Below are 25,327 nucleotides of genomic sequence, written 5' to 3' on the forward strand. Positions count from 1 at the left end.
TTTTAACAAGCAGATGAATAGATTTAATCATCATCTATTTCCCAAACAAGGCAAGAAGTTCAGGATTTTTCCCCATCCCTTGTCTCTCTCTTTCTTGTTATGTATGTCCCACGCTGAGATTTCTCATTTTGTATTTTTGTTAATATTTAAAAAAATTTTTTTTAACATTTATTTATTATTGAGAGACAGACGCAGAGTGTGAGCAGGGGAGGGGCAGAGAGAAGGGGAGACACAGAATCTGAAGCAGGCTCCAGGCTCTGAGCTGTCAGCAGAGAGCCCGATGCGGGGCTGGAACCCATGAACCGTGAGATGATGATCTGAGCTGAAGTCGGTTGCCTAAGCAACTGAGCCACCCAGGCGCCCCTATTTTTGTTAATATTTTGAAACTATTTTGCCTAATATTTTGTTAACATTTTGAATCCACATGTATTCCGACTGAAATCTAAGCGTTGCTAGTTTCTTTGATCACCTCTGTTTGGTGATTTCCATATCTTCCTCCATCTTGGATTCATTATTTCTTTGGGTGAAAAGTATTCTCAAATGGTTCTTTCAGAGAGAGAGTCTGTGTGTGGTGAACCTCCTGAATTCCTGCATGTGTGAAAATAGCTTCATTTTGTCCTGCCACTCAAATGTTAGTTTGACTGGGATTCCAATTTCAACATAATTTTCTTCTGGAAACTTGAAGATGTTGTTGTCTCCTATCCAGGACTGTTCATGAGAAATTAGATGCTAATCTGATTATTTTTCCTTTGTAGGCAACCTATCTTATTCTTTCAAGAAGCTTTTAGGATTTTTTTCTCTATCCTTGAACTTCTAAAATTTCAAAGTGATGTGTTTCTTTTTACATTTATCTTGTTCTGTATTTGCTGGATTATTTCAATCCAAAGACTTTTGTCTCCATTCCTGAGAAATTTCCTTGTTTTGATTTTGACTATTCCTTACCTACCTGTTCAATTTATTCTCTCCCCTTGAATCTAACTTCCATTTCTTTTAATTTTTTTTGTCACTTTCTGTCCTTTGACCTTTCAGCTCACTCATTTGCTCTTCATTTATGTCCCAGTTGCCAGTCAGTTCATCAATAAATTTTTTTTATTTTGATAATAAAAATTTCAACTTCCAAGTTCTCTAGTTGTTTTCTTTTCGTGATGCAAAATACTCTCATATCTTCCTCCTGAACTAATTTAGTTAATAAAAGATATTTTAAAATATTTTACATATATTTTTTTTGTATTTCCTTTTTGTTGAGTTTAATGCCTCTGTTACCATGTTTATTTTCTTTAATTGTTTGGTCATTCTTAGTTGTCTGCCTATTTTTGTCTCCAACTCCTAATTTGCCTTCCTGTGCTGTTCCTTGTAGTCTGTCTCTTGTGTGTGTGTTGGGGGGGGGGCAGGCAGAGGGGGAATGTCAAGAGCTTTTTCTCTGACATGTCCTCCTGGGGCACAGAAGCTACCTGGGGCATAGTCCACACTCATGGCTTTGTCCTGCCAGCATATGTCATTGTTACCTACTGTACAAGCTGCTCCAATTTCAATGTGCAGCGTCATAAACAAGGGATACCTCTCATTGTCTCCCACCTCAAAGATTTCCCATAAATGTTCCACCTTCATGGTAACCTTCTCCAGAACTGGGTTCTGGTTTCCTCTAGTCTTCCCCCCCCACACCTCCTTTCTGGAAATTTGATCCCATGTGCTTTCCATATTTTAGGAATTCTCCAAAATGTCTGTGTGTCAACCTGCCATCTCAGTCTAACCTCCTGACCATTTAAGTGACTGTTTTTTTTCTCCCACTATTTTGGGGTTGTGGTTAACTTTAAATTTAGTTTGCATGTTGAAGAATGGTGAAGAATCACACTTGGATCCTAATTAGAGGAAAGATAAACAACAGAAAAATATAGAGGACTTTGAAATTTATGGCCCCAGTGACGTTGACTTAAATGCCATCAAAATTTTGAATTTTCTTGGTTTGCACTAGAATGTGTATTTCTTTATTTTTTATATTGTGGTTTCATCTTGTAAATTTACTATTTATCATATTTTTTTGGTTATGGTTTAAAAATCTTAACCTTTATTTCTCTCTTTACCTATAGTTATTTTGGACTTGTATTTATTTTAGGTAACAAATCAAATGGTGACAGCATGTAAAGCATATATTACTGATGGAGGAACTGTCCACGTATGGGATCAGGAAACTCCGCTTGTATTAAAGAAAATTCAGGTTTGTATAAATACTCTTATTTTCATAAAGTAAAGGTTTCATTGTCTGGCCTACTTTTGTTTACTTTGTTCGTTCACAGAACACGTTAACTTTGAAAAAACATTTACAGAGTAGCATGAGAACATAAAAGGAGCCTCATTAGAATTATCAGCTTTCCTTTATATTTAGTGCTCATTTAGGGTATAATTTGTTCCTCATCTTATCTATGGCTGCCCACATCAGACTCTTCTTGCTGTATCATATACTCTGGTCCCTGCCTTTCACTCCAGCTCCTGTTAATTTCATTTTCTTGCCTTTTTGTTTTGACGATGACTGCCATACATTCTTAAATAATCAAGATGATAGATGGCTTCTGGTCTTGATCATCTTCTGGAAGAGGATGTTTCAGACATTTCCCCATTTTGCATTCTGCATTGCAAACCTGATGCATTCATAGGTTTTAGATACATCTTTGACTAGATTAAGGAAGTTCTATTCCTAGTTTTAGTACTAGGAGATATTTTTTAAAGTTATGAATGGGTTTTAAAAAAGAAATTTCTGCAGATATTTATTGTGATGCTTATTAGATTCTTTTCCTCAGTCTGTTAGTGTGATGGATGACATCTTTAGGTTTTCTAAAATGAGACTTTCCTCGTCATGGTATAATTAAAAAAAAAAACTTTAAAATTTGGGTTGCTACAATTTTGTTTGCTACAGTTTTTGCAACTATATTCATGAGAGATAGCCTGCAAATTTCCTTTCTCATACTGTCCTTGTCAGTATTTTTGGCACTAAGGTCTCAGAATGAGTGGAGATGGAGGAGGGGAAGATAGTATGCCTCCCTCCCTTTTCTATTCTCTGGACAAGTTTGTAAAAAATTAAAAGGATCTGTGTTTTAAAGTGTGCAGGAAATGAGCACAGCAGGAAGGCTTCATCCAGAAGTTGTTATTGGCTGTCTTCATGTGCTGTTCTGTGGACTTTATGGAACCAAGGCACAAGGTTGGGCCTGGGAGGCAGAGCCACAGGATGCTCAGTGCTCTCCAAATGGGAAGGATGCTCAGTGCTCTCCAAATGGGAAGTGAACCGCTGTACTCACAGGGCTTTGCCTAAGCACTGCCGTCACCATTTTCTGACCTCTGGAACCAGTGATGACAGGGAACAGAAAGTGAAGAACTACACTTATTGAGACAGGGAAACCCGAGGGACCCCATGAGAGAAAAAACTGGTTTTTTTCCCCCCTTTGCTTCTTTTCCAGCTTCTTTTCTTGCTAGGACCCGCACCGGCACCCCACTCCTCACATGCCTTGTAATGCAAATAGCATATGTCCTCCTCCTGAGGGACAGAGAGATAATGATATCTTTGGAGTCTTCCAGCACAATAGATGACATCTAAGGAATGACCCAGGCAGAGCCACCATGTGCCTATTCTAGACGACTGGCACTAGACATCTGGATGCCAAGACTCATTCAGGGAGTGAGTGATATGAAGGACACCTGGATCCTGCCCTTGTTCTGCTCAGTTCCTGGATGCCTAAGAGAACACATGCACCAGGTCACAAGTGCCAGCAAAAGCCTGAGACCCCAAGCAAAGATGAGACTCAAGCTCCTTTCCTTTTCAAGTCTCCCAGATGGCTCTTCGTATCTGCTCTCTCTATATCTTCAAAAAACTTTTCTCCCACTTCCTGCTGGTTCATGTTTGATTTCTATACTGCATGAAGCCAAGGACCCTCTTAACTAGTCCTGTAGGACCCTGTCTTTGAGTCCTTAGACCTGGCCTGGCCTGCCTCATTAGGGTGGTTTCTCATGCTGAAAATACTTGATCCCAAACATGTGAAGAACCAGGATCATTATGTGGTTCTTGGATTTGGCCTCGTAAGACAGAGTTACACAGAGATAGACCAAAGCTGCTCATAAAAAATGGTGTTAAAATATCACTGAAAGCAGCTGAAGAAACAATAAAAGAAGGAAATCATGGCTACTTCATAACTACTTGCATTATGAAAGCTTATGAAATGTCTGATCCAGTGAAAATAAGAGAATCTAACACAGCTTACTTTTCATAATTCAGTTACTTCTAAAAGTGCATTGAGGAGGGCACTTGTGGGGATGAGCACTGGGTGTTTTATGTAAGTGATGAATCATGGGACTCTACCCCTAAAACCAAGAACACACTGTATGCACAGTGTGTTAGCCAACTTGAAAACAACTTATATTAAAAAAATAAATAAAAGTGAAGCAAAGGACAAGTTCTTCAGAGTGTTTTCCCCAAGGCTTGACAGGAATTCTAGATAAAGAATAAAAAAGCTCATAAACTTGGTGATATGAATTCACCATTTGAAGATGGAGAGACATTTTATTCCTTCTGGTATAAGTTTTACTCCTGGAGAGGATTTTTGTATTTAAATAAAGAAGCAGGATGTCACAATGAGAGGAGATGGATTGAGAAGCATGACAGAGCAACAGGACATCAAGAAAAAAAAGAACTGAATTGAATGAGAACATTACTTGATAATGTATATATAGCTGTGATGCAAGGGTAAAACAATTTTTTTAAAAGAAAAAAAGCCAAGAAAGGAGCAGAGAAGAAAGCACAAGCAGAAGGAAAACAGAAGGAGTCCAAAACTGAGGAAAAACAAAGATGGGCTGAAGCAGAAGCTGCTTGGAGAGCTCAGGAGAAAGGAGAGGAGGTTATTGGCAAAGAAGGGAAGGATACCCAGGGAAAAAAAGCCATTAAAAGGGAAAGGCAAAAACTTCATAATTCATGGAAGACCTGGAATCACTTTTCTGAAAATGAGATGGAGCAGGTTAGAGGGAAGGAAGAAGTGGAAAAACTTTGAGATAGGTTCCAACTAGCAAGCTTATGTATTTAAATTTTTTTTTTTTTCAACGTTTATTTATTTTTGGGACAGAGAGAGACAGAGCATGAACGGGGGAGGGACAGAGAAAGAGGGAGACAGAGAATCGGAAACAGGCTCCAGGCTCTGAGCCATCAGCCCAGAGCCCAACGCGGGGCTCGAACTCACGGACCGTGAGATCGTGACCTGGCTGAAGTCGGACGCTCAACCGACTGCGCCACCCAGGCGCCCCAGCAAGCTTATGTATTTAAATGAAACGCATCAGCATCTACAAAAGAAACAGGAATGGCTTCTCTGGTAAAACAGATGGTAGAAGCAAAAGAGCAAATTACAAAAGAGAAGGAGGAAGCTAAGGCCTTGAATGCGGCAAGTATCTAGGAATGCAGACAAATCAACTGTCAAAGGTGGAAATGGCAGTAAAAACCGGTCAGAAGAGAAGTGACCTGCAATTACTAATTAAAGCTGTGAACTTCTTCCTTGCTGGAACAAATTCAAGATGGGAAATTGTGTGTGTGTGCGTGTTGGGGGGGGGGGGGTGGGTGGAGTTCCCCAAACCAACAAGCGATTCTTGGACACCAGCTGGGTGTCCTACAGTTTAACTCCATTTTGACGTATCTACCCAGACATAGCATCACATCCCACAGGTTAAAGCCCACAAGAGTGGGGCTTCAGATGCCAGTAGCAAGTCCAGGTTGTCAACTGGCTGTAGATTGGAGGTTCCAATGACACTCCCCACCTTGAGTTTCAGTAATTTGCTAGAGTGGTTCACAGAACTCAGAGAAACATTTTACTTGCTAGATTACTGGTTTATTATAGAAGGATATAACTCAGGAACAGGCAGATGGAAGAGGTACACAGGGCAAGGTATGGGGAAAGGGCTTAGAGCTTCCATTCCCTCTTGGAGTCTGCCACTCTCCTCAGATCTCCATGTGTTCACCAACTGGAACCCCCTCCTTTTGTTTTTTTTATGGAGGTTTCATTGCATTATATAGGCATGACTGATCCACTCCTTGGCCATTGGTGATTGATTCAACTTGCAGCCCTCCCCCTCCCCGGAATTGGGGGTAAGACATTCCTGGTTCATTCCCCTGGCAACCAGCCCCCACCCTTAGTGCTTCCAGAAGTCACTTCATGATGTAAACCCAGTTGTGGTGGAAAGGGGCTTGTTATGAATAACAAAACACCCATTTCACCTTTATGGCTCGAAAGCAATTTCAAGAACCTAGGGTGAGAGACCAAATCTTATAACAAAAATACTCCCACTGTTCTTGTAATTTGTGAAATTGCAAGGTTTTTGGGAGATGTGAGCCAGGAACCATGGATGAAGACCAAATATATATGAGAAATGTATTTTGGTCACCTGAATGACCAAATCTGTGTATTTCTTATAAATCACAGTAGCATAGGAAGCTGTTGCCAATTACATGAACACACACTCTTTTTATGGAGTTGGTGAAAAAAAGAGTCTCCAAAATCATGACCTGCATCAAAAAGACAGCACACCACAGGGAGTCATGCCTCAAGCTGACAGTATACCACCTTTGGAACAATTTGAAAGTCCATGCACAGATTTCACCTTTTGGACAACAGAAGAACAGAAGCTTTTGCAACAAGCTTTGAAAACATATCTAATAGCCCTGAAAAATAGGGAAAAAATAGCAGAAGCAGTGCCTCGCAAGACAGAAGAAAAACAACCTGAAATAATATAAGGGACTTGTTGAGACAGTAAAAGCAGAGGAAGACGCTCAAGGGCAAGTACTGAGTACAAGTACAGCTGTGACATGACCTGATGATAATCTTTGTTGTGTGTGCATTTAGAAAATCAAACAGAAAATATTGTACAAAAAAAGATCTGATAGAACTCATCTAATAAGTCACCTGGGCTGGACATTTTCTTTATGGGAAGATTTAAAAATTATTTTCTTTTTTTACAACTCAAGTTTTAAAATTGTGGTAAAATACACAGAACATAAAATTGACCATTTTAACCATTTTGAGGTATATGGTTCAATGGCATTAAGTACATCCCCAATATTGTGCATCCATCAGGACCATCCATTTCCGGAACTTTTGCATCATCCCAAACTGAAACTCTCTGTCCACTGAACAATAACTCCCCCATCTGTCCCCTCCACAAGCCCTGGTAACCTGTATTCTATTTTCTGTCTCTATGAATTTGCCTATGCTAGGTATCTCATTTAAGTGGAACTATACACTATTTGTCCTTTTGTGCCTGGCTTATTTCATTTAGCATGACATTTTCAAGTTCTGTCATTTGTGGCGTGTGTCAGAATATCTTTTTATGGCTAATGTAAGTTAATGTTCCATTGTATGGATATACCCCGTTTTTTAAAATCCATTCATGTGTTGATAGACATCTGTATTGCTACCAACCATTTTTCCATTGTGAGTAATTCTGCTGCAAACATTGGTGTGCAATTATCTGTTTGAGTCTTTGCTTCCAATTCTTTTGGGTAATACTTAGAACTGGAATTGCTAGGCCATATGGTAATTTTATGTTTAACTTTTTGAGGAACCATCAAGCTGTTTTCCACAGTGGTTACACTATCTAACATTGCCTTCAGCAATGCGGGAGGGTTCCCCTTTCTCCACATCCTTGCCAATGCTTGTTATTGTCTATTTTGTTGACAATAGCTATCCTAATGGGTATGAAGTAGTATCTCATTGTGGTTTTGATTTGCATTTCTCTAATGGCTAGTTATAGTTGAGCATCTTTTTATGTGCTTATTGGCCATTTATATATCTTCTTTGGAGAAGTGTCTATTCAAATCCTTTTACCTCCTTTGTCCAACATGAAGAGATTGATTGGTGAAGGGGAAGTAATATAAAGTAATTGCTGTTAGATGGTATATTCCATGAGGGTTAGAGGTCTTATCAGTATTCCCAGCATCTCAAGGAGTTCCTAACACATGGTAGGCACTGATAAACTTATTAGGTGAATGAAAAATAATCAGTGACCTTGAAAGGAGCAGTTATGTTGTTTTGGAGATTGAGATAGAAGAGGCAAGATGTGTCATAGTTAGAAGTATAATATCACTTATTCATAAATCTGAATGTTTATAGCAGTCACCCAGGAAGTTTTTAAAAATATAGATTCCTGAGTCTCACTCACAGAAATTCTGATTTAGTGACTGTGGTAGACAGAATAATGGCCCCCCAAAGATGTCTATGTCCTAATCCCCAGAACATGTGAATCTATTATATGGCAAGGTGTGGGGGGACTAAGGTTACAGATGGAATTAGGGTTGCTAATCAGCTGACTTTTGGACAGGGAGATTATCCTGGATTATCCAAGTGGGCCCAATATAATGGCAAGAGGCCTTGTTTGCAAGGAGGGAGATGGAAGAGCCAGAACCAGAGAGATGGCATTGTGATAAAAATTGGACTGGCTATGGGTGCCTTTGGAAAAGGTTTTTTTTTTTTTTTTTTTTTTTTTTGTAATTTAACTTTATTTTTTATTTTTTAAAATTTACATCCAAATTAGTTAGCATATAGCGAAGCAATGATTTCAGGAGTAGATTCCTTAATGCCCCTTACCCATTTAGCCCATCCCCCCTCCCACAACTGCTCCAACAACCCTCAGTTCTCCATATTTATGAGTCTCTTCTGTTTTGTCCCCCTTCCTGTTTTTATATTATTTTTGTTTCCCTTCCCTTATGTTCATCTGTTTTTCTCTTAAAGTCTTCATATGAGTGAAGTCATATGATTTTTGTCTTTCTCTGACTAATTTCACTTAGCATCATACTCTCCAGTTCCATCCACATAGTTGCAAATGGCAAGATTTCATTCTTTTTGATTGCCGAGTAATACTCCATTGTATATATATATATACCACATTTTCTTTATCCATTCATCCATCGATGGACATTTGGGCTCTTTCCATACTTGGCCTATTGTTGATAGTACTGCTATAAACATGGGGGTGCATGTGTCCCTTTGAAACAACACACCTGAATCCCTTGGATAAATGCCTAGTAGTGCAATTGCTGGGTCATAGGGTAGTTCTGTTTTTAGTTTTTTGGGAAAGTTTGACATTATTATTATTTTTTAATGTTTATTTTTGAGAGAGAGAGAGAGAGAGAGAGAGAGAGAGAGAGAACAAGCGGGGGAGGGGCAGAGAGAGAGGGAGACGCCAAATCCAAAGCAGGCTGCAGGCTCTGAGCTGTCAGCACAGAGCCCGACACAGGGCTCAAACCCACAGACCATGAGATCATGACCTGACTGAGTGGGCGCTTAACTGACTGAGCCACCCAGGCACCCCAACATTATATTTTTTTAATTGGTTTGTTTTTTTGGGGAATGTTAGTGTGATGTGACAAAGAATTCCTACTGGACCCTAGGGACCACATCCTCTTTTACATTTAAAAAGGTTCACCAGCCTGGTTGAACTGGCCAGTGTGGTAGTTAAGGTCAAATACCACTAGGATTTCAACAATGCACTCATCAAAGTTTTTAGGATCTCCTTGTAGAGAAACGGTGGCTGGATGATAAGTTAGTTTTGCAGAGTTTTAATGTTTTACATACCTGTATGTAAAGAATGTTGATGAACAATAGATACTAACTGATAGATAGGTAGATGAGTGATAAATAGAATTGAGAGATAATTTCTGCCCTCCCAGGAGTTCTAACTAGCCATGGGAATGTACAAACAGTGTATGGCACACTCTGATGACAGGAAATAAGGGAAACAGTGCGAATGAAGAAAGTGAAAGTATGTTGTAAATTAAAAGAAACTATTTTCACAATCCCAGGCTTTTCAGTAGGTAGGCGGAGAACTTGAATTTTAATGGTAACAGCAACAGCTCCTGTTGAGGAGCTGATGCCATCAGCACCATGTGAGGACAGATTCTTGAATTTCTGACTCCTGAACAAACTCTCATCATACCTTCTTTTAATTTTCTCATAGGATTGCATTTTCCTATTCAAGGAATATCAGACATCTTTTCATAAGACAAGGAAACAGATTTTAGAGTCCTCAGGAGAAAAATCTTTTGAGGTTTCAGAAATGTATATATTTGGAAAATTTGAAGCTTTCTGCAAAAGACTGGAGAAGGTAACCATTATGCAGTCACTTCGCCCACCCCCCCGCCCCCCCGCCCCAACCCTTTCTGGTTATTTCATACTTTATGGAGCACTGCTGGGAATTACTGACCTGGATCTCTTGTCTCACTATTGATATGAATCATCTCCTATTACTTACAGATTACTTACAGATCACATTTTGATATAACTTATTTTTCATTCCTGATGACGGCAAAGCTATTGCACACTTTCACCTCTCTCAAGACCTCAATTCTACCTCTATTTATAGACCTTGACCTTAGAAAACTCTGTGTCTAATGATTGTATTAGGCTGAGGAAAAGTGTGTGGTGAAATACCTGCAATACCTGGCAGAACCCAGTAGTTGTATAATATCTGGATGTATAGACACATCCTTCTAGACCAGTTAAAAATGGGGTGTAGTTAAACACTATGTGGGTGATGCCTTTGCTGGGCAGACACGAGTCAAACACTTCTGCACCTTTGATTTATGTATTAGCACTAGCTGGGGAGGAGTGGTATTTTTTCAGGGGGTATAGGGAAGCCAATACCAGAGGCTTCTCGGACTCAGCTTTTGAAACGTTTATAAAGATCTCATGTAGATATCCTTTCCCCTCCCCCACCAGTTTGCCAACTCCCTATGTCCTGGTAATGCTTAGGATTCTGTTCATCATTTTTTGGAAATCAGTGAGGGCATTACACAGCTTGAAGGGCATCTCCTGGACATGTCTAGATGCCTAGTTTTCATTTGTAACCTCCTGATCCAGCCCGGATAAGAAAGTATGGATGATGTAGAGAACCAAGTTATCGAGTAGAGTCCTTAATACATATTTGTGTGGGACTGGTTTTTTTAGCAGCTTTATTGAGATATAATTCACATACAGTACAATTCACCCATTCAAAGTGTACAAGTCAGTATTTTCTAATATATTCACAGGGTTGTGCAACCATTACCAAATATAATTTTAAAATATTTTTGTTTCCTCTAAAAGAAACCCTGCCCATTACCTGACACACCCTATTTTCCTCTCTACCTACCCCTAAGCAACCATTAATCTACTTTCTGTTTCTATAGATTTGCCTATTCTGGAAATTTCATATAAATGAAATCATATAATATGTGGTCTTTTGTGAGTGGCTTCTTTCACTTACAATAATGTTTTCAAGGTTCATCCATGTTGTAGCATTATATTTTATTGCTGAATAATATAGCATTGTATGGTTGCTACATTTTATTTACTCATTAGTTGATGGACATTTGGGTTGTTTTCACTTTTTGGCTATTACAAATAATCCTGCTGTGAACACTTGTGTACATGTTTTTGTGTGGATATATGTTGTTGTTTCTCTTGAGTGTATACATAGAATTGGAATTTCTGGGCCACACGGTAACTTTTTGAGAAACTGCCAAGGTATTTTTCAAAACAGCTATATCACTTCACATTTTCATCAGCAATGCATGAGGGTTTTGATTTCTCTACATCCTTGTCAACCTTATTATTGTCTACCTTTTTGAATTTAGACAAACTAGAGGCTGTGAAGTAATATCTGTTTCATTGTGGTTTTCACTTGCATTTTGCTGAAGACTAATGATGTTAGAACATCTTTTAATTCACTTATTTATAATTTTTCTTGGGAGAAATTTATATTCAAATCCTTTGCACATTTTTAATTTGTTTTTTTGTATTTTGATTGCTGAGTTGTAAGAGTTCTTTATGTATTCTGGGTATAGGTCCCTTATCAGTTATTATTTGCAAATATTTTCTCCCAATTTGTGAGTTATCGTTTCACTTTCTTGATGGTGTCCTTTGAAGCACAATAGTTGTTCATTTTGATAAAGTCAAATTTATGAAATGTATTTGTTGTTGTTGTTGTTTGTGATTTTGGAACCATAGGTAGGAAACTATTATATGAAGATGTTTTGTGAACAATAGAGATTTCTTTACCCTTAGTTTTTCTAGGAGCTAGGACCCCTGTCAACTTGGGTATAATTCTATACTTGGTAGAGTTTCAGGGCTAGACCTTAATGATTAGCCTATTAGCAGTAAAGATCTTTGGTGGCAGGTCTAATGCTGGGCTTAATGGGCATCCATTCATGAAGTTAGCAGCCCAAATATTCCTGATGCTGAAGGGAGTGGGCGGTAATGGCCAGCTGCACTAGCTCCTTACCCTACTCTACCTCTAGAAAAGCTGTGCCTCTAATCTTAAGGGCACAATTTCATGCCACAAGGGCTCAGCACCAGAGCTAATGCCACCCGCCCCCCCATCCCCCCTGCCCAGAGACCTCACCTAAAGTGCATCCCAATTGCTAGGTTATCCCAATACCCCTGTACTAAGAATGCCTTAGATGATTGGCATTGCTCCCATGTGTAACTGGTGGATATTGGTATCCAGATTTGCAAAGCTGGGGCTATAAAACTTACCCTGAAGTGTGGCAGGGTTTTGCATGTTTTTCCAGAGGTGATTGGTTACTGAGCTGCCTGGATGGGCTTCCCCTGATGAGTGGGGCACAGTAGCAACCACTGTTGGGCTACCTCTCTGAACTCTAAAATAGTAGAAGAGGGGAGTCAGAAAGGCAAGCTAAATCAGAGCCTATTAGGGAAAGCTGAGATTGATGTCAGGATGAACAAGTACCAAAGTCACAGGACAGACAGGACTGAGGTTGGGGTTGGAGAACTGAGACCTCAGACTTGGGCAGAAATGTTTAAGGAACAAGTGAGGAAAGTTCTAGTGTGTCACTAGGTTGCACCTTCTTTTGGTAGATGGAGACTTGATGGGGCATTAGTGTTAGTGTGTCCTAAGGAGCCAGAACTAAGGAAGTACAGTATCCTTTGCTTCCTTTTCCTCTTCCTGCCATGTAAATTTTGGTGAATGTTGATGCTTCCCAGAGCCCTGTCTTTAGTTTTGTTTGCTTCTCACCCTGAACATTTGTGGGAGAGAAGAGATGGGATGGGAAGCTGGTATTTCTGGGGGTAGATTTAAGGAACTGGAGCTAGTAGGTAGGGTAGGGGGACATTGAGATGAGGCAATCATAGCAAGTTGAGAACTGGGAAAGATGCCAAGGTTGGTGAGCAGAGAAGGGATCACAAGTTGGATGTCAATACTGAGGGGTCAAAAGCTGATAAAGAGTGAGTTGGTGAAAAAGCCAAGAGGAGGACAAACAAGCAGGGGTATGGTCATGGCTGATCACCATGACTGGCTTTCACATTGCTGCTAGGTGGTGTTGGGGGTAGGAGACACACTGGCTAAGTTGGAAAGGCCAAGCATGGGACTGACTGCTGTCTCTGCTTTTGGCCCCTCATCCACCCATGGACAAAATGGAGGATGTGTTAGTGACAGGAATTCCATCCTAGTCTCTGGCCCTTGGGACCAGCTGGCACAGTAAGGGATAGCAGGCAGTCTCAGCAGCCTAGAAGAACACAGCAAGTGGGTCGTTTGAGTTCCTTGGTCTGTTTTTTAAAGTTTGTTTTGTTTTTTAAGGTAAGTGGACTGTATGTGTTGGAGAGCCAGGTATTTCTCACCTTTACATAGAGCATATACAGTGTGTTGCAAATTACAGGGGGTTCGTATTTCCTCCAGGTTTCGGCTGGCTTCTAGGATGACAGTGGTGTTTGGAAGTGCACAGAAATAGTGGTGTAAGAGGTACAGTTGCTCTGAAAATGGTCATCTGGGTTGCCAGGTGGAGGGAATTTATGTGAATTATGCTGGCTGGGTAGGAGGACCAGTACTGTTGTCTTCATGGTGTGTAGTATTTGGAGGAATCCCCTGAAAACAGGTTCATTTTGTTTGGCCTTGGACCGATGGGTCTGCCCTGGAGAGCTTTGAGCATTATTCTCCAAAGCAGGAATCAAAGTGGGGAATCATTGATGAAGGTTAAATAACTGAGTAGCCTGTAGATGTGAAGGACTGTTGTTTTTTGTTGTTGTTGTTTTGTTTTGTTTTGTTTTGGTTAAGTGGTGGTGTTGGTACATGGAGATGGAAGCAGCCATTTGTGCAGTAAAGTTCATTTTGAGGGTTTCCCAAGGCTCTTCAGGGGTCAGAACTGACTGCAGTTGTCTTTAGGCTTCTTGGGACTTCTGTTGCTTGAATGCAGGTGAAAGGGAAAACAGATGTGGATTTCTGCTAGTCTGACATTTCAGAATTGTGGTGAGGGCCAAGAAGAATGGTAAAGGATTTTAATTAATTAATTAATTAAAAATTTTTTAAATGTTTATTTTTGAGAGAGAGACAGAGAGAGACAGAGAGACAGAGAGACAGAGAGGGCACAAGTGCCCGGGGAAGGGGCAGGAGGGGGTGGAGGGGTGGGGTTGCGGAGAGAAAGAGGGAGACACAGAATCTGAAGCAGGCTGCAGGCTCCGAGCTGTCAGCACAGAGCCCGACATGGGGCTCACACCCACGAACCATGAGATCATGACCTGAGGCAAAGTCAGATGCTCAACCGACCAAGTCACCCAAGCACTCCAGAATGGTAAAGCTTTTTAATCTAGTGATCCAAGCAAAATGATTTTCAGAAAATTCTCAAGAGCAAAAAGATAAAATTATTCAGACATCTGTAAGAGCTTTTACTCAAATTCTTTTCTTCCCCCTCTTGAAAGGCAAAGTGATCAAAATCTGAGAAAGGTAGTAAACTCTCTCTAGACATGATAGAAATAGTCTAAGGGTAGTAATGATTGGTGACAGAGATTTGTCTTCTAGTTTATCTCCTCTGGCTGGTTTAGGTAAATGATTCTAGGGCCTGTTTATTGGGTTTTTTTATTTTTAAATTTTTATTTATTTTTTAAGAGATTTCATTTTCAAGTAATCTCTACACCCAACATGGGGCTCAAACTCACAACCTGGAGATCCAGAGTTTCATTCTCCCCAACTGAGCTGGCCAGTCACCCCTTGGTTTGTTTCTTAAATCAATGATTTATTAAGAGCTTATTCTAGGGAAGGGTGCTAATACCCCATTTCTAAAATAACACTTCTCTTTTTCAGATTACAGAAATGATAACGATTGTGCAGACATATTCAGCCTTGAGTAATTCCACCATAGAGGGAATAGATATTATGGCAATAAAATTCAAAAGTATATATCAAGGCGTTAAGAAAAAACAGTATGACATTCTGGATCCAAGAAGGACAGAATTTGATACAGATTTCTCAGAGTTCATGACAAAAATCAATGGTTTAGAGGTAAGTAATTATACGTACTTTTACTTTAGTAAAGCTGAAATGTAATAGTACTGGAATTTACATATCTACTATATAAGTTACTCTTGTGTAATTGATCAAAACTATTTGCCAGTGTGAATAATTTTTAAACCAGTCCACAAAATATTTTCCTCAAAATAAATGAGAAATGAGCATATTCACTAAAAAGATATCAACGAATAACAGAAACCCAAAAGGCTATTGTAGCTGGGGTTCATGTCTAGTTTGCGTCAGAATTTGTATTCCATTGTTACCATTATTGTTATGCCGAGGAGCCCATGTCGATTTTCCCGTCTAAGAGAAGATGTGTCATCCTTATTGTTTGTTTTAAATGTGAAAAGATTTGAGGACAGATTAGGAAGATTGATTGCCCTCCCAGACGTGGCCTTGCACTTTATGGCCACATTCTGTCTGCAGCTTAGAGCACAGCTCTAACAAAGACCTCATCCTGTTTGTCATAGCTTATGGGGTAGCAGAAGGATGAAGGCTACTTAAAAAAAATATGTCTGGTGGGACCACAACATATTTCTTTCCCACCTTTTGGGCTTACATGACCTCAGTTACTCTCTTATCATAAAGTACTGTAAACCTAGGCTTAGCCCCAGGGAATGGTCTCTTCTTGCTGTAGAATGTCCTGGAGATACAGAGAGGGACAGGAATATACTCTGTCCACTTTCTGAACCTGAAATTCTTGCCATGATGGTGAAAAAAATTATATATATTTTCCTCATTTATTTTTTAAAGATTCTTTAAAAACTATATTAAGGTAATCTGGGCAATATAAATAAGAATGACCCTAAAATTCTAACAACATCCTTTCTTTTTGGCATAGATTGCCTTTCAGTTTTTGAAAGTTAGACTGTTTGATATTTAAGATATATTTTAGTTATTGTTTATACTGTTTGTCTAGTTGGGCAGGGTGGAGTTTGCTCCCAAAATGCTTTAGGAGTTGCATCTTTATAGCAATGGGAATTTGTGGGTTTTGAAAAAAATTATTGCTTATTTTTATGATTTATTTATTTTTAGTTTTATTAGTTTATTTAGCCTTTTATTTTATTTTTTTAATTTTTTCTCAACGTTTATTTATTTTTGAGACAGAGAGAGACAGAGCATGAACGAGGGAGGGTCAGAGAGAGGGAGACACAGAATCTGAAGCAGGCTCCAGGCTCTGAGCTGTCAGCACAGAGCCTGACACAGGGCTTGAACTCACTGACCGTGAGATCATGACCTGAGCCGAAGTCAGCCGCCTAACCGACTGAGCCACCCAGGCGCCCCTTATTTAGCCTTTTAGTTTTGTTGATTGTTTCCTTCACTGGGCAGAAACTTTTTAGTTTGATGTAGTCCCAATAGTTTACTTTTGTTTTTATTTCCCTTGCCTCAGGAGACATATCTAGGAAAATATTACTACAACCAATGTCAGAGAGATTATTATTTTTCATCTATGATAAGCGTACTCTTTAATCCCCATCATCTATTTCCCCCATCCTCTCACCCACCTCCCCTCTGGTAACCATCAGTTCGCTATAGTTAAGAGTCTGTTTCTTGGTTTGTCTCTCTGTTTTTTTTTTTTTTCCTTTACTCATTTGTTATGTTTATTAAATTCCACATATGAGTGGAATCATATGGGTGTTTGTCTTTCTCTGATTGACTTATTTTGCTCAGAATCATACTCTCTAACTCCATTCATATTGTTGCAAATGGCAAGATTTCACTCTTTTTAATGGCCGAATAATGTTTCATTGTGTATATACCACATCTTCTTTATCCATTCATCTATTGATGGACACTAGGGCTGCTTTCATAGTTTGGCTGTTGTAAATAATGCTGTCATAAAGATAGGGGTGAATGTATCTTTTTGGATTAGAGCTTTTGTATTTTGGGGGGTAAATACCCAGTAGTGTGATTACTGGATCATAGGGTAGTAGTATTTTTAGTTTTTTAAGGAACCTTCATGAATTTTCTACAATGGCTATACCAATTTGCATTCAGCAACAGTGCAAGATAGTTCTCCTTTCTCCACATCCTGGCCAGCACTTGTTATTTCTTGTGTTTTTGATTTTAGCCATTCTGACAGGTGTGGGGTGATAGCTCATTGTGATTTTGATTTGCATTTTCCTGATGATGTGTGATGTTGAGCATCTTTTCATGTATCTGTTGGCCATCTAGATGTTTTCTTTGGAGAAATGTTCATGACCTCTGCCCATTTTTTAACTGGATTATTTGTTTTTGGATCAGTTCTTCATATATTATGGATACTAACCTTTTATTGGATATGTCATTTTGCAAGTATCTTCTCCTATTCAGTGGATTACCTTTTAGTTTTGTTGATGGTTTCCTTTGCTGGGCAGAAGTTTTTTAGTTTGACGTAGTCCCAATAGTTTACTTTTGTTTTTATTTCCCTTGCCTCAAGAGACATATGTAGAAAAATATTACTACAGCCAATATCAGAGAGATTATTGCCTGTACTTTCTTCAAGGATTTTTATGGTTTCAGGTCTCACATTTAGGTCTTTAATCCATTTTGAGTTTATTTTTGTGTATGGTGAAAGAAAGTGGCCCAGTTTCATCGTACATCCTGTTGCCCAGTTTTCCCAACACCATTTGTTGAAGAGACTGTCATTTTCACATTGTATATTCATTCTCCCTTTGTCAAAGATTAATTGACCTTATAGTTGTGGGTTTATTTCTGGGTTTTCTGTTCTATTCCATTGTTCTATGTGTCTATTTTTATGCCAGTACCATATGTTTTCATTACTCCCTCTTTGTAATATAACTTGAAATCTGGAATTGTGATACCTCCAGTTTTTTCTTTTTTAAGATTGCTTTGCCTATTCAGGTTTTTGTTTTTGTTTTTGTTTGTGGTTCCATACAAACTTAAAGGTTGTTTGTTCTAGCTCTGTGAAAAATGCTCTTGGTCTTTTGATAGGGATTGAATTAAATTTGGAGATTGCTTTGGGTAGTATAGACATTTTAACAATATTTCTTCTAATTCATGAGCATGGAATGTCTTTCCATTTCTTTGCATAGTCTTCAATTTCTTTCATCAGTGTTTTATAATTTTCAGAGTACAGGTCTTTCACTTCTTTGATTAAATTTATTCCTAGATATTTTATTGGTTTTGGTACAATTATAAATGGGATTGTTTTCTTAATTTCACTGTCTGCTGCTTCATTATTGGTATACAGGAATGCAACAGATTTCTGTGCATTGATTTTGTATCTTGCAACTTTACTCATCTCTAGGTCAGTCATATCCCATAAATAATGAGCAGAAAATGCAAACAAACCTCATAGGTAATTTTAATTTTTCTAGCAGCCATATGAATAATAGTTCAAAGAAGCAAGTGAAATTAATTTTGATAATACACTTTTCCCAACCCAACAGAATTCAAAATATTACCATTTTAACATGTCACCAAGGTAAAAATCTTTGAGGGGAACCTGGGCGACTCAGTCAGTTGAGTGTCTGACTTCGGCTTAGGACATGATCTCATGGTTCATGAGTTCTGGCCCCATATTGGGCTCACTGCTGTCAGCACAGAGCCCACTTTGGATCTTCCATCCCCCTCTCTCTCTACCATTCCCTCGCTTTTGTTCTCTCTCTCAAAAATGATAAAATAAAAAAAAATTAAGATAAAAACCATTGAGATATTTTATATATTTTTTGTGTGTAGGTGTGTTAAGTCTTTAAAATCTAGTGTGTATTTTACTCTCAGAGCACATCTCACTTCCAAGTAGTGACATTTCAAGTGCTCAGGAGCCACATGTGGCCACCATACTGGACAGTGCAATTCTAGATGCTTAGATGGTAGGTATGTTTAAGGCAATTTTGATTCTATAGGAAAAACATTAATTGTTGCTAAACAAAAATAATCTCTCCCTAATGCCCCAAATCAATTGAATATTAATATTTTCTTTTAGGTACAAATACAGGCATTTATGAACAGTACTTTTGGAAAAATCTTGTCTTCTCAGCAGGCCCTTCAGCTTCTTCAAAGGTATTTATAGTGCATTAAGCAGTATAGTTTCTAGGTGGGATAACTTTGTATTTGAAAATACAATTTCAAATAAGATATTTTTGGAAATCTCTCCTCCATAAACTTTAAGACTTATAAACGTTAATCTTTAAATTGCCATTAAATAGATTGGTAAAAATTTGAAATATAGTATGATATTTCTCATTGGATTTTTTGAAGCAGAAAGTCTTCCAATAAGAAAATGAAATTATTTCACATGATTTTTCCTCCAGCTGGGTAATATATCTGAAGTTGATTTCATAGATGTTATTGGAAAGGGAACAAATAATATTTAATTCTGCATACTGCAAGGATTTCTAGAAGTGAAATTATCAAAGGGTAGCAGATCCTCAAAGTTCTCATTTTTCCTCCGGAGTGCTCCTGCTGCTTCCTTTTCCTCTATTCCTGACAATGGTGCTCTCCTAAAGAGCAGGGCAGCCTGGACTAGAAGCCATTTCCTTTGAGTTCAGGGAGGGCTCATGGCTCATGTTAGGGATCCTTTGGGAATGCTCCCATGAGAGCCAGTGCATCTGGTTTGGGCCCAGCTTTGCTATATAGCCCCACGTCTCTCTAATGTTGGATCATACCAGTGAGACTTTACCTCATGAGACCAGTGAAAGAGTCAAAACAGAAAATGATTTGACAAATGGTAATACTGTACAGACAGATGGCAGCACCATTTTCTTTTTGATTTCTCTGTCTCTGTCTCTTTCTGTGTGTGTGTCTTTCTTTTTACCCATAGTACACTGGTGTTAATTCACTTTCTTATCAGGATGTTATTATCCTAGTATTTCCGGTGCATCACTTAGTCTGAAGGTGGAAGTGATATTTGGCAGACAGATCATTGTTTTGATTATGGCTATTTGGAATTATGTGAGCATTACTGTTGTCATAGGGATGCTCAGTGTGTTCCCCTCCATCTTTGCGAAGTCAACCCTTGCCCCCCATCTTTTCATTTTCAGTTTAAATGTCCTTTTCTAAGGAAGTCTTTCTTGCCTCCCCAGACTTGGCTGGGTTCCCTTGATACATGCATTCCTGGTCCCCTTGTAATTTAAATGATTTTTTTAACGCATAGCTCTTGACTAAGTCTACATTTCCCATAAGATAACTGGAGGCTCCAAGAGGGCTGTCTCCACACCTGTCTTGTTCCTCACCGCATCCTCACGTGCATGAGGTCTGGCATGAGTATTTGTCAAATGAGTGAATGAATGGATTTTTAGGATGGCAGCAATTCTTAAGTATGTTTCTCATTGACTTTTTAATTATTCACCCTCACTCACTTTCAGATTCCAGAAGCTGAACATCCCCTGTCTTCAGTTAGAAATAAACCATACCATCGAGCGTATTCTTCAGTATTACGTGGCTGAACTTGAAGCTACAAAGAAGGCAAGGGTCATGTTTATAAACAGAGTGGTACTTTAGTACAAAAAAAAAAGTATTCTGAAAGTATTGCCCTTATTATCTGGTGCCAAGCTTTTCAAAATGACCCTTTCACTGCTAAGTACCTCTGATGTGCCCCTCCAAATGTGGGAAGGTGTTGACAGTGTATGTCACTGGGCAGCCAGATTTGCATCCCTATGCTCTTAAGAACAGGGTTTGTTTGTTTGTTTGTTTTTGTAACAGCATTTATGTGTGTGTTGGAAAGCCCATTTAAGTTAATATTTCTGTGTAGAGAAATATGGGCTCTGGAGAATATTGTGACAGATATAATGTAGCTTATTGCTCCCTTATTTGAATATCTCCTTAAAATTTGGGATAAAATACAAAAAAAAATATACATGTAATGGGAAATAAGGGTTTAGAGAGAATTAAATGTCATATATTGGAGACATGGTAGTTTCTGAGCCACAGATGATCTCTAAAGTGCATTTACATATTTATTGACTAGCTCCTATACATAAAACATGTGAGTGCAAATGTATTGAATATCTTTTGCCTTTTCCATTGTATTGAATTTTAAACATCAACACCGTATCCTTAATTCCAGCTTTATCATTCTCAAAAAGATGACCCGCCTCTTGCTCGCAACATGCCCCCTATAGCAGGCAAAATACTCTGGGTGAGGCAGCTCTATCGCCGGATAAGTGAGCCCATCAACTATTTCTTCGTAAGCCAATAATTCCATTTATAGTATGAGGATTACAGTAGTTTTAATAGAAGATGTATATTTTATCCGATAACGTTTGTGTCCAATAAAGTAGTGAGAGCTAACTAATTCTTTCACTGGCAAAAAAAAATTAGTTTATAAATATGCCTGAGGGTGACCAAGCCAATTCCTTCATGTTTAGTAGATAAGCTCACTTAATTGCAGTTAATCTCTAAGGGGGAGAATCTTATAACTTTATGGCTTTTAGTAATAAAAGATACTTTATCAAGGCTTTTAAAGAGTCATTGTTTTGAAAATAATAAAAGTACAAGCATAATCCTGAAGCTTACTTCTCTGTGTGGACAGATATGTCACTGACATATATAAGTGGAAGTGAAGACAGTCTTAGTATATTCTTTTTAAAAAATTTTTTTTAATGTTTATTTATTTTTGAGAGAGAGAGAGAGAGAGACACACACACACACAGAGCGTGAGTGGGGGAGGAGCAGAGAGAGAGAGAGAGAGAGAGAGAGAGAGAGACACGATTTCGAAGCAGGCCCCAGGCTCTGAAGTGTCAGTACAGAGCCTGATGTGGGACTCAAACCCACGAACCTCTAGATCATGACCTGAGCCGAAGTCAGATGCTTAACCGACTGAGCCACCCAGGTGCCCCAGAGACACTATTCCTGAATAAAGAATTGAGATCTGGAGCAAAGTATAATGGAGTATATGCATTCTCTGTGTCCTTAAGATTATTAGATTTCTGAAAAATCCCAGGATACTCTTAGGCCATGTTGTCATTTTGAAATTGCCAGTTTGTCTTGTCTTTGTTTTTTGTGTGGTTTGGTTTGTTTTTGTAAAGAGACAGAGTAACAACGCAGAGTTGCCTTGCTTCGGGTGGCATCTTATGCCTAAATACAGAAGGAAATAACTACCAAAAATAGTCTTGCAGTAATTTTAGTATTTAAGCATTCTTGGGTATTAAATTTTTATTGTTTCTGTTTGACTGCTATCATTTATTTTACTGTTCTCACTATTTGTAAAAATATTAAAACGCTGGCCTTAGAGAAGAGGCCAGGAAGGGGACTCCATTGCTGATTGACTCTGCAGTGAGATTGCTGTGTTTTTGACATCTGTGAGTCAAAAAATAAGGCTTTCAGTTTTTATGTAAAGAAATTTGGTTTTTGTTCTTTGATATACAGTTACTTTTTTTTTTTTTTTTTTGGTGTGGAATTTGGAGATTTTCCCTGATATTCACAGCTCAAGGAAAATCAGTCCATTGTATCTTGTCCAGAAAATTGGGAAGGGAATAGAGAATTGAAAGCAGATGCTCTCAGCCTGGCTGGCTGTAAGGCTAGATAGACCTGTCTTTCTTCTTAAATCCTTTATTTCCTTTTCTAGTTTTCCCTTTCTGCTGGTAATGTTTCTCTACTTCCATCTTTAGTTTGTATGGCTTTCCTCACCTCTATTTTACTCTGAAGCAAAATCTAAGTTGCTAACATAATTATTTGATGACATTTTAAGTACCAACAGCTTTATGATTTGGATACAAAAACAACCAACAATCTTTTAATTATAAATCTTTTTTTCCCCTTAAAAAAACAGAAAAACTCAGAAATTTTGTCAAGTGCAGAAGGTAAAGCTGTCATTCGTCAGTATAACAAAATTTCCTATGTTCTGGTGGAATTCGAGGTGGTCTATCACACAGCCTGGGTCAGAGAGATCTCGCAGTTACAGTATGGTGTGTATAAGACTATGCAGTGACACTAAGGAGGGGGTGTTAGGTGATTTTGAATGAATTCATGGTTCTGGAGAATTTTTACATCCCTTTAATGCTACATTATGATGGTCATATTTAGCTTTGGGAATGATACAATTATGTCTTTTTAAAATACAATTGTTTCTTTACAGTTACTAAATAATATTCTGATTTTACAAGCAACAGTTGCTATCACCTTAAAGTTGATATACTTAGATTGTGACTTCCCACTAAGAAACAGTATTTAAAAGTAAATATCGAGACTCTTCATAGATAGTTCTCCGTAGATTTAGGGAAGTTTTCATCTTCAATTTTATCATGTTGTAGATTCAAATCTCAGTCCCAATCAGGGGAGAAAGAATTGCACTTTGCTGGTCTTCCTTCCTTCCTTCCTTCCTTCCTTCCTTCCTTCCTTCCTTCCTTCCTTTCTTCCTTCCTTCCCTCTTTCCATTCCTTCCTTCCCTCCCCCTCCCTCCCTCTTTCCCTTCCTTCCCTCCCTCCTTCCCTCCCCCCTCTCTCCCTTTTTCCCTCCCTCCCTTCCTTCCTTCCATCCCTCCCCCCTCCCTCCCTCTTTCCCTCCCTCCCTTCCTTCCTTCCTTTCTTTCCTCCCTCCCCCCTCCCTCCCTCTTTCCCTTCCTTCCTTCCTTCCTTCCTTCCTTCCTTCCTTCCTTCCCTCTCCTTCCTTCTCCTTTCCTCCCTCCTTTTTTCCTCCCTCACTTCTTTCCTTTCTTTTTCTATAATGGAATTTTACTTCACTTTGAGCTCCAGTAGATTCACAGTATTAGGGCTATGTCTAGGTACTTCTGAGAGGTGCCAAGGCATTGGGCAGAATTCACTGTGAAGCAGAGGAGGGCTGATTTCAAGCCATCATCCGTCCATGCGGGCATGATCTGGGGTGTTGTTACTGTGTGGGCTCAATTGTCGGGCGGTCCAGGTTCCTGCTTTGTCCCATCTTAGCCTTCAGCTTTATCCATAACCTTGATGGAACCCTGACTGTAGTCCCTGATAGAAAGGTCTCTCCTTCCATACCAGGATCTCCACCCCAGCAGGGTATACAGAATTGCAGGCACAGGAAGCACAAATCCTGCAGTTGGGTCCCTGGGAGTGATGGTACGAGGGGCTGCTCTTTTCCTGCCTCTTGGTTCCTGACCCATATATTTTAGCTATTGAAGACACATCACCATTACAAGCTATTGATTCATTCATGCCTGTGTCCTGGAGGACGGGGCCCCAACTCTGCAGGCTGTCTTCCCCACCTGGCCCCTCAGTTTAGCTTTTAATAAGCCACTCGTATCAGGCCAACTGTTTCTGGGTAATGAGTACAGTAGGACCCTATGGAGGCAGGGTCCATAGAGGCAGCTAAGAGCAACACTCTCAAAGGAGCCTTAAGAGAAACTTAAAATTCACATTCTGGAAAAGGGCAGAAGAGAATTGTTAACTGAAGAATGGAGCATGTTCTGTTTTGCTTGTATAATACCATACACTTTTCTACTTTTCTTTTTCCCGGTGGTTTTTCCTCTTATTGGCACATGCTCAAAAACAAGTTCACCACTTACCAGTTCCATAAAGCTCCTTGTTCCCCCAGCAGAAAATAACGTCTTCCTACTCCAGAGTCCTCTATATGCTTTATCTGCTGTTCTTTCTCATGACACTTACTGCTTTATGGATCTGTCTTATCTCCCCTACACATTCGAAGGATACTCTCTATGTCTGTTTCATCCTTGTAACCTTTAAATAACAGTGATAGCTGACACTTATATAGTTCTTACCATGTGCCAGGCTTTGTCAAAGCACTTTACATATGCAGCTTCCTTTTAAGCCTCATGGCGACCCTATGAGGAACTATAATTATCCTCATTTTATAGAAGAGGAAACTGAGGTACTGAGAGATTAAGCCCCTTGCACAAGATTATCACACAGCTAGGAAATGGCAAAGCTGGGATTTAAATCTGCCTTTTCCTATGAAATGGAAATAAATTGTGAAGTGGAAATAAATTGTTCTGCAAAGCTTCTTGTTGTATTGATGTGGCTATATTTAACAATATAGGAACTCAGAATAATAATTGGGGATCTGGTGTTGGCCTCTTTTAGATGGTTGCTCTATAAAGTTTAATGAAATGCCACTCAGTTCTGGAGCTGACTTCCTGGCTGTCATTATTCTTAGC

The 25,327-nt window shown here is 39.1% G+C and overlaps 1 protein-coding gene and 1 pseudogene across 7 annotated transcripts in view; both read left to right on the forward strand.

Annotated features, from left to right (window-relative positions):
- Positions 1-25,327, forward strand: part of DNAH8 (dynein axonemal heavy chain 8) — a 333,661-nt gene that overhangs the window by 48,192 nt on the left and 260,142 nt on the right. For all 7 annotated transcript variants that reach the window (XM_042938633.1, XM_042938632.1, XM_042938634.1 and 4 more), the window contains exons 12-18: positions 2,114-2,215; positions 9,976-10,122; positions 15,088-15,285; positions 19,223-19,299; positions 20,604-20,703; positions 21,305-21,424; positions 23,009-23,144. In XM_042938633.1, the coding sequence (XP_042794567.1) occupies positions 2,114-2,215; positions 9,976-10,122; positions 15,088-15,285; positions 19,223-19,299; positions 20,604-20,703; positions 21,305-21,424; positions 23,009-23,144 (880 nt within the window). The remainder of the gene's footprint in view (positions 1-2,113; positions 2,216-9,975; positions 10,123-15,087; positions 15,286-19,222; positions 19,300-20,603; positions 20,704-21,304; positions 21,425-23,008; positions 23,145-25,327) is intronic.
- On the forward strand, positions 3,997-6,757 carry LOC122219249 (annotated as a pseudogene).

This window comes from Panthera leo, chromosome B2, assembly GCF_018350215.1.
Source record: "Panthera leo isolate Ple1 chromosome B2, P.leo_Ple1_pat1.1, whole genome shotgun sequence".
Classification (NCBI taxonomy): domain Eukaryota; kingdom Metazoa; phylum Chordata; class Mammalia; order Carnivora; family Felidae; genus Panthera; species Panthera leo.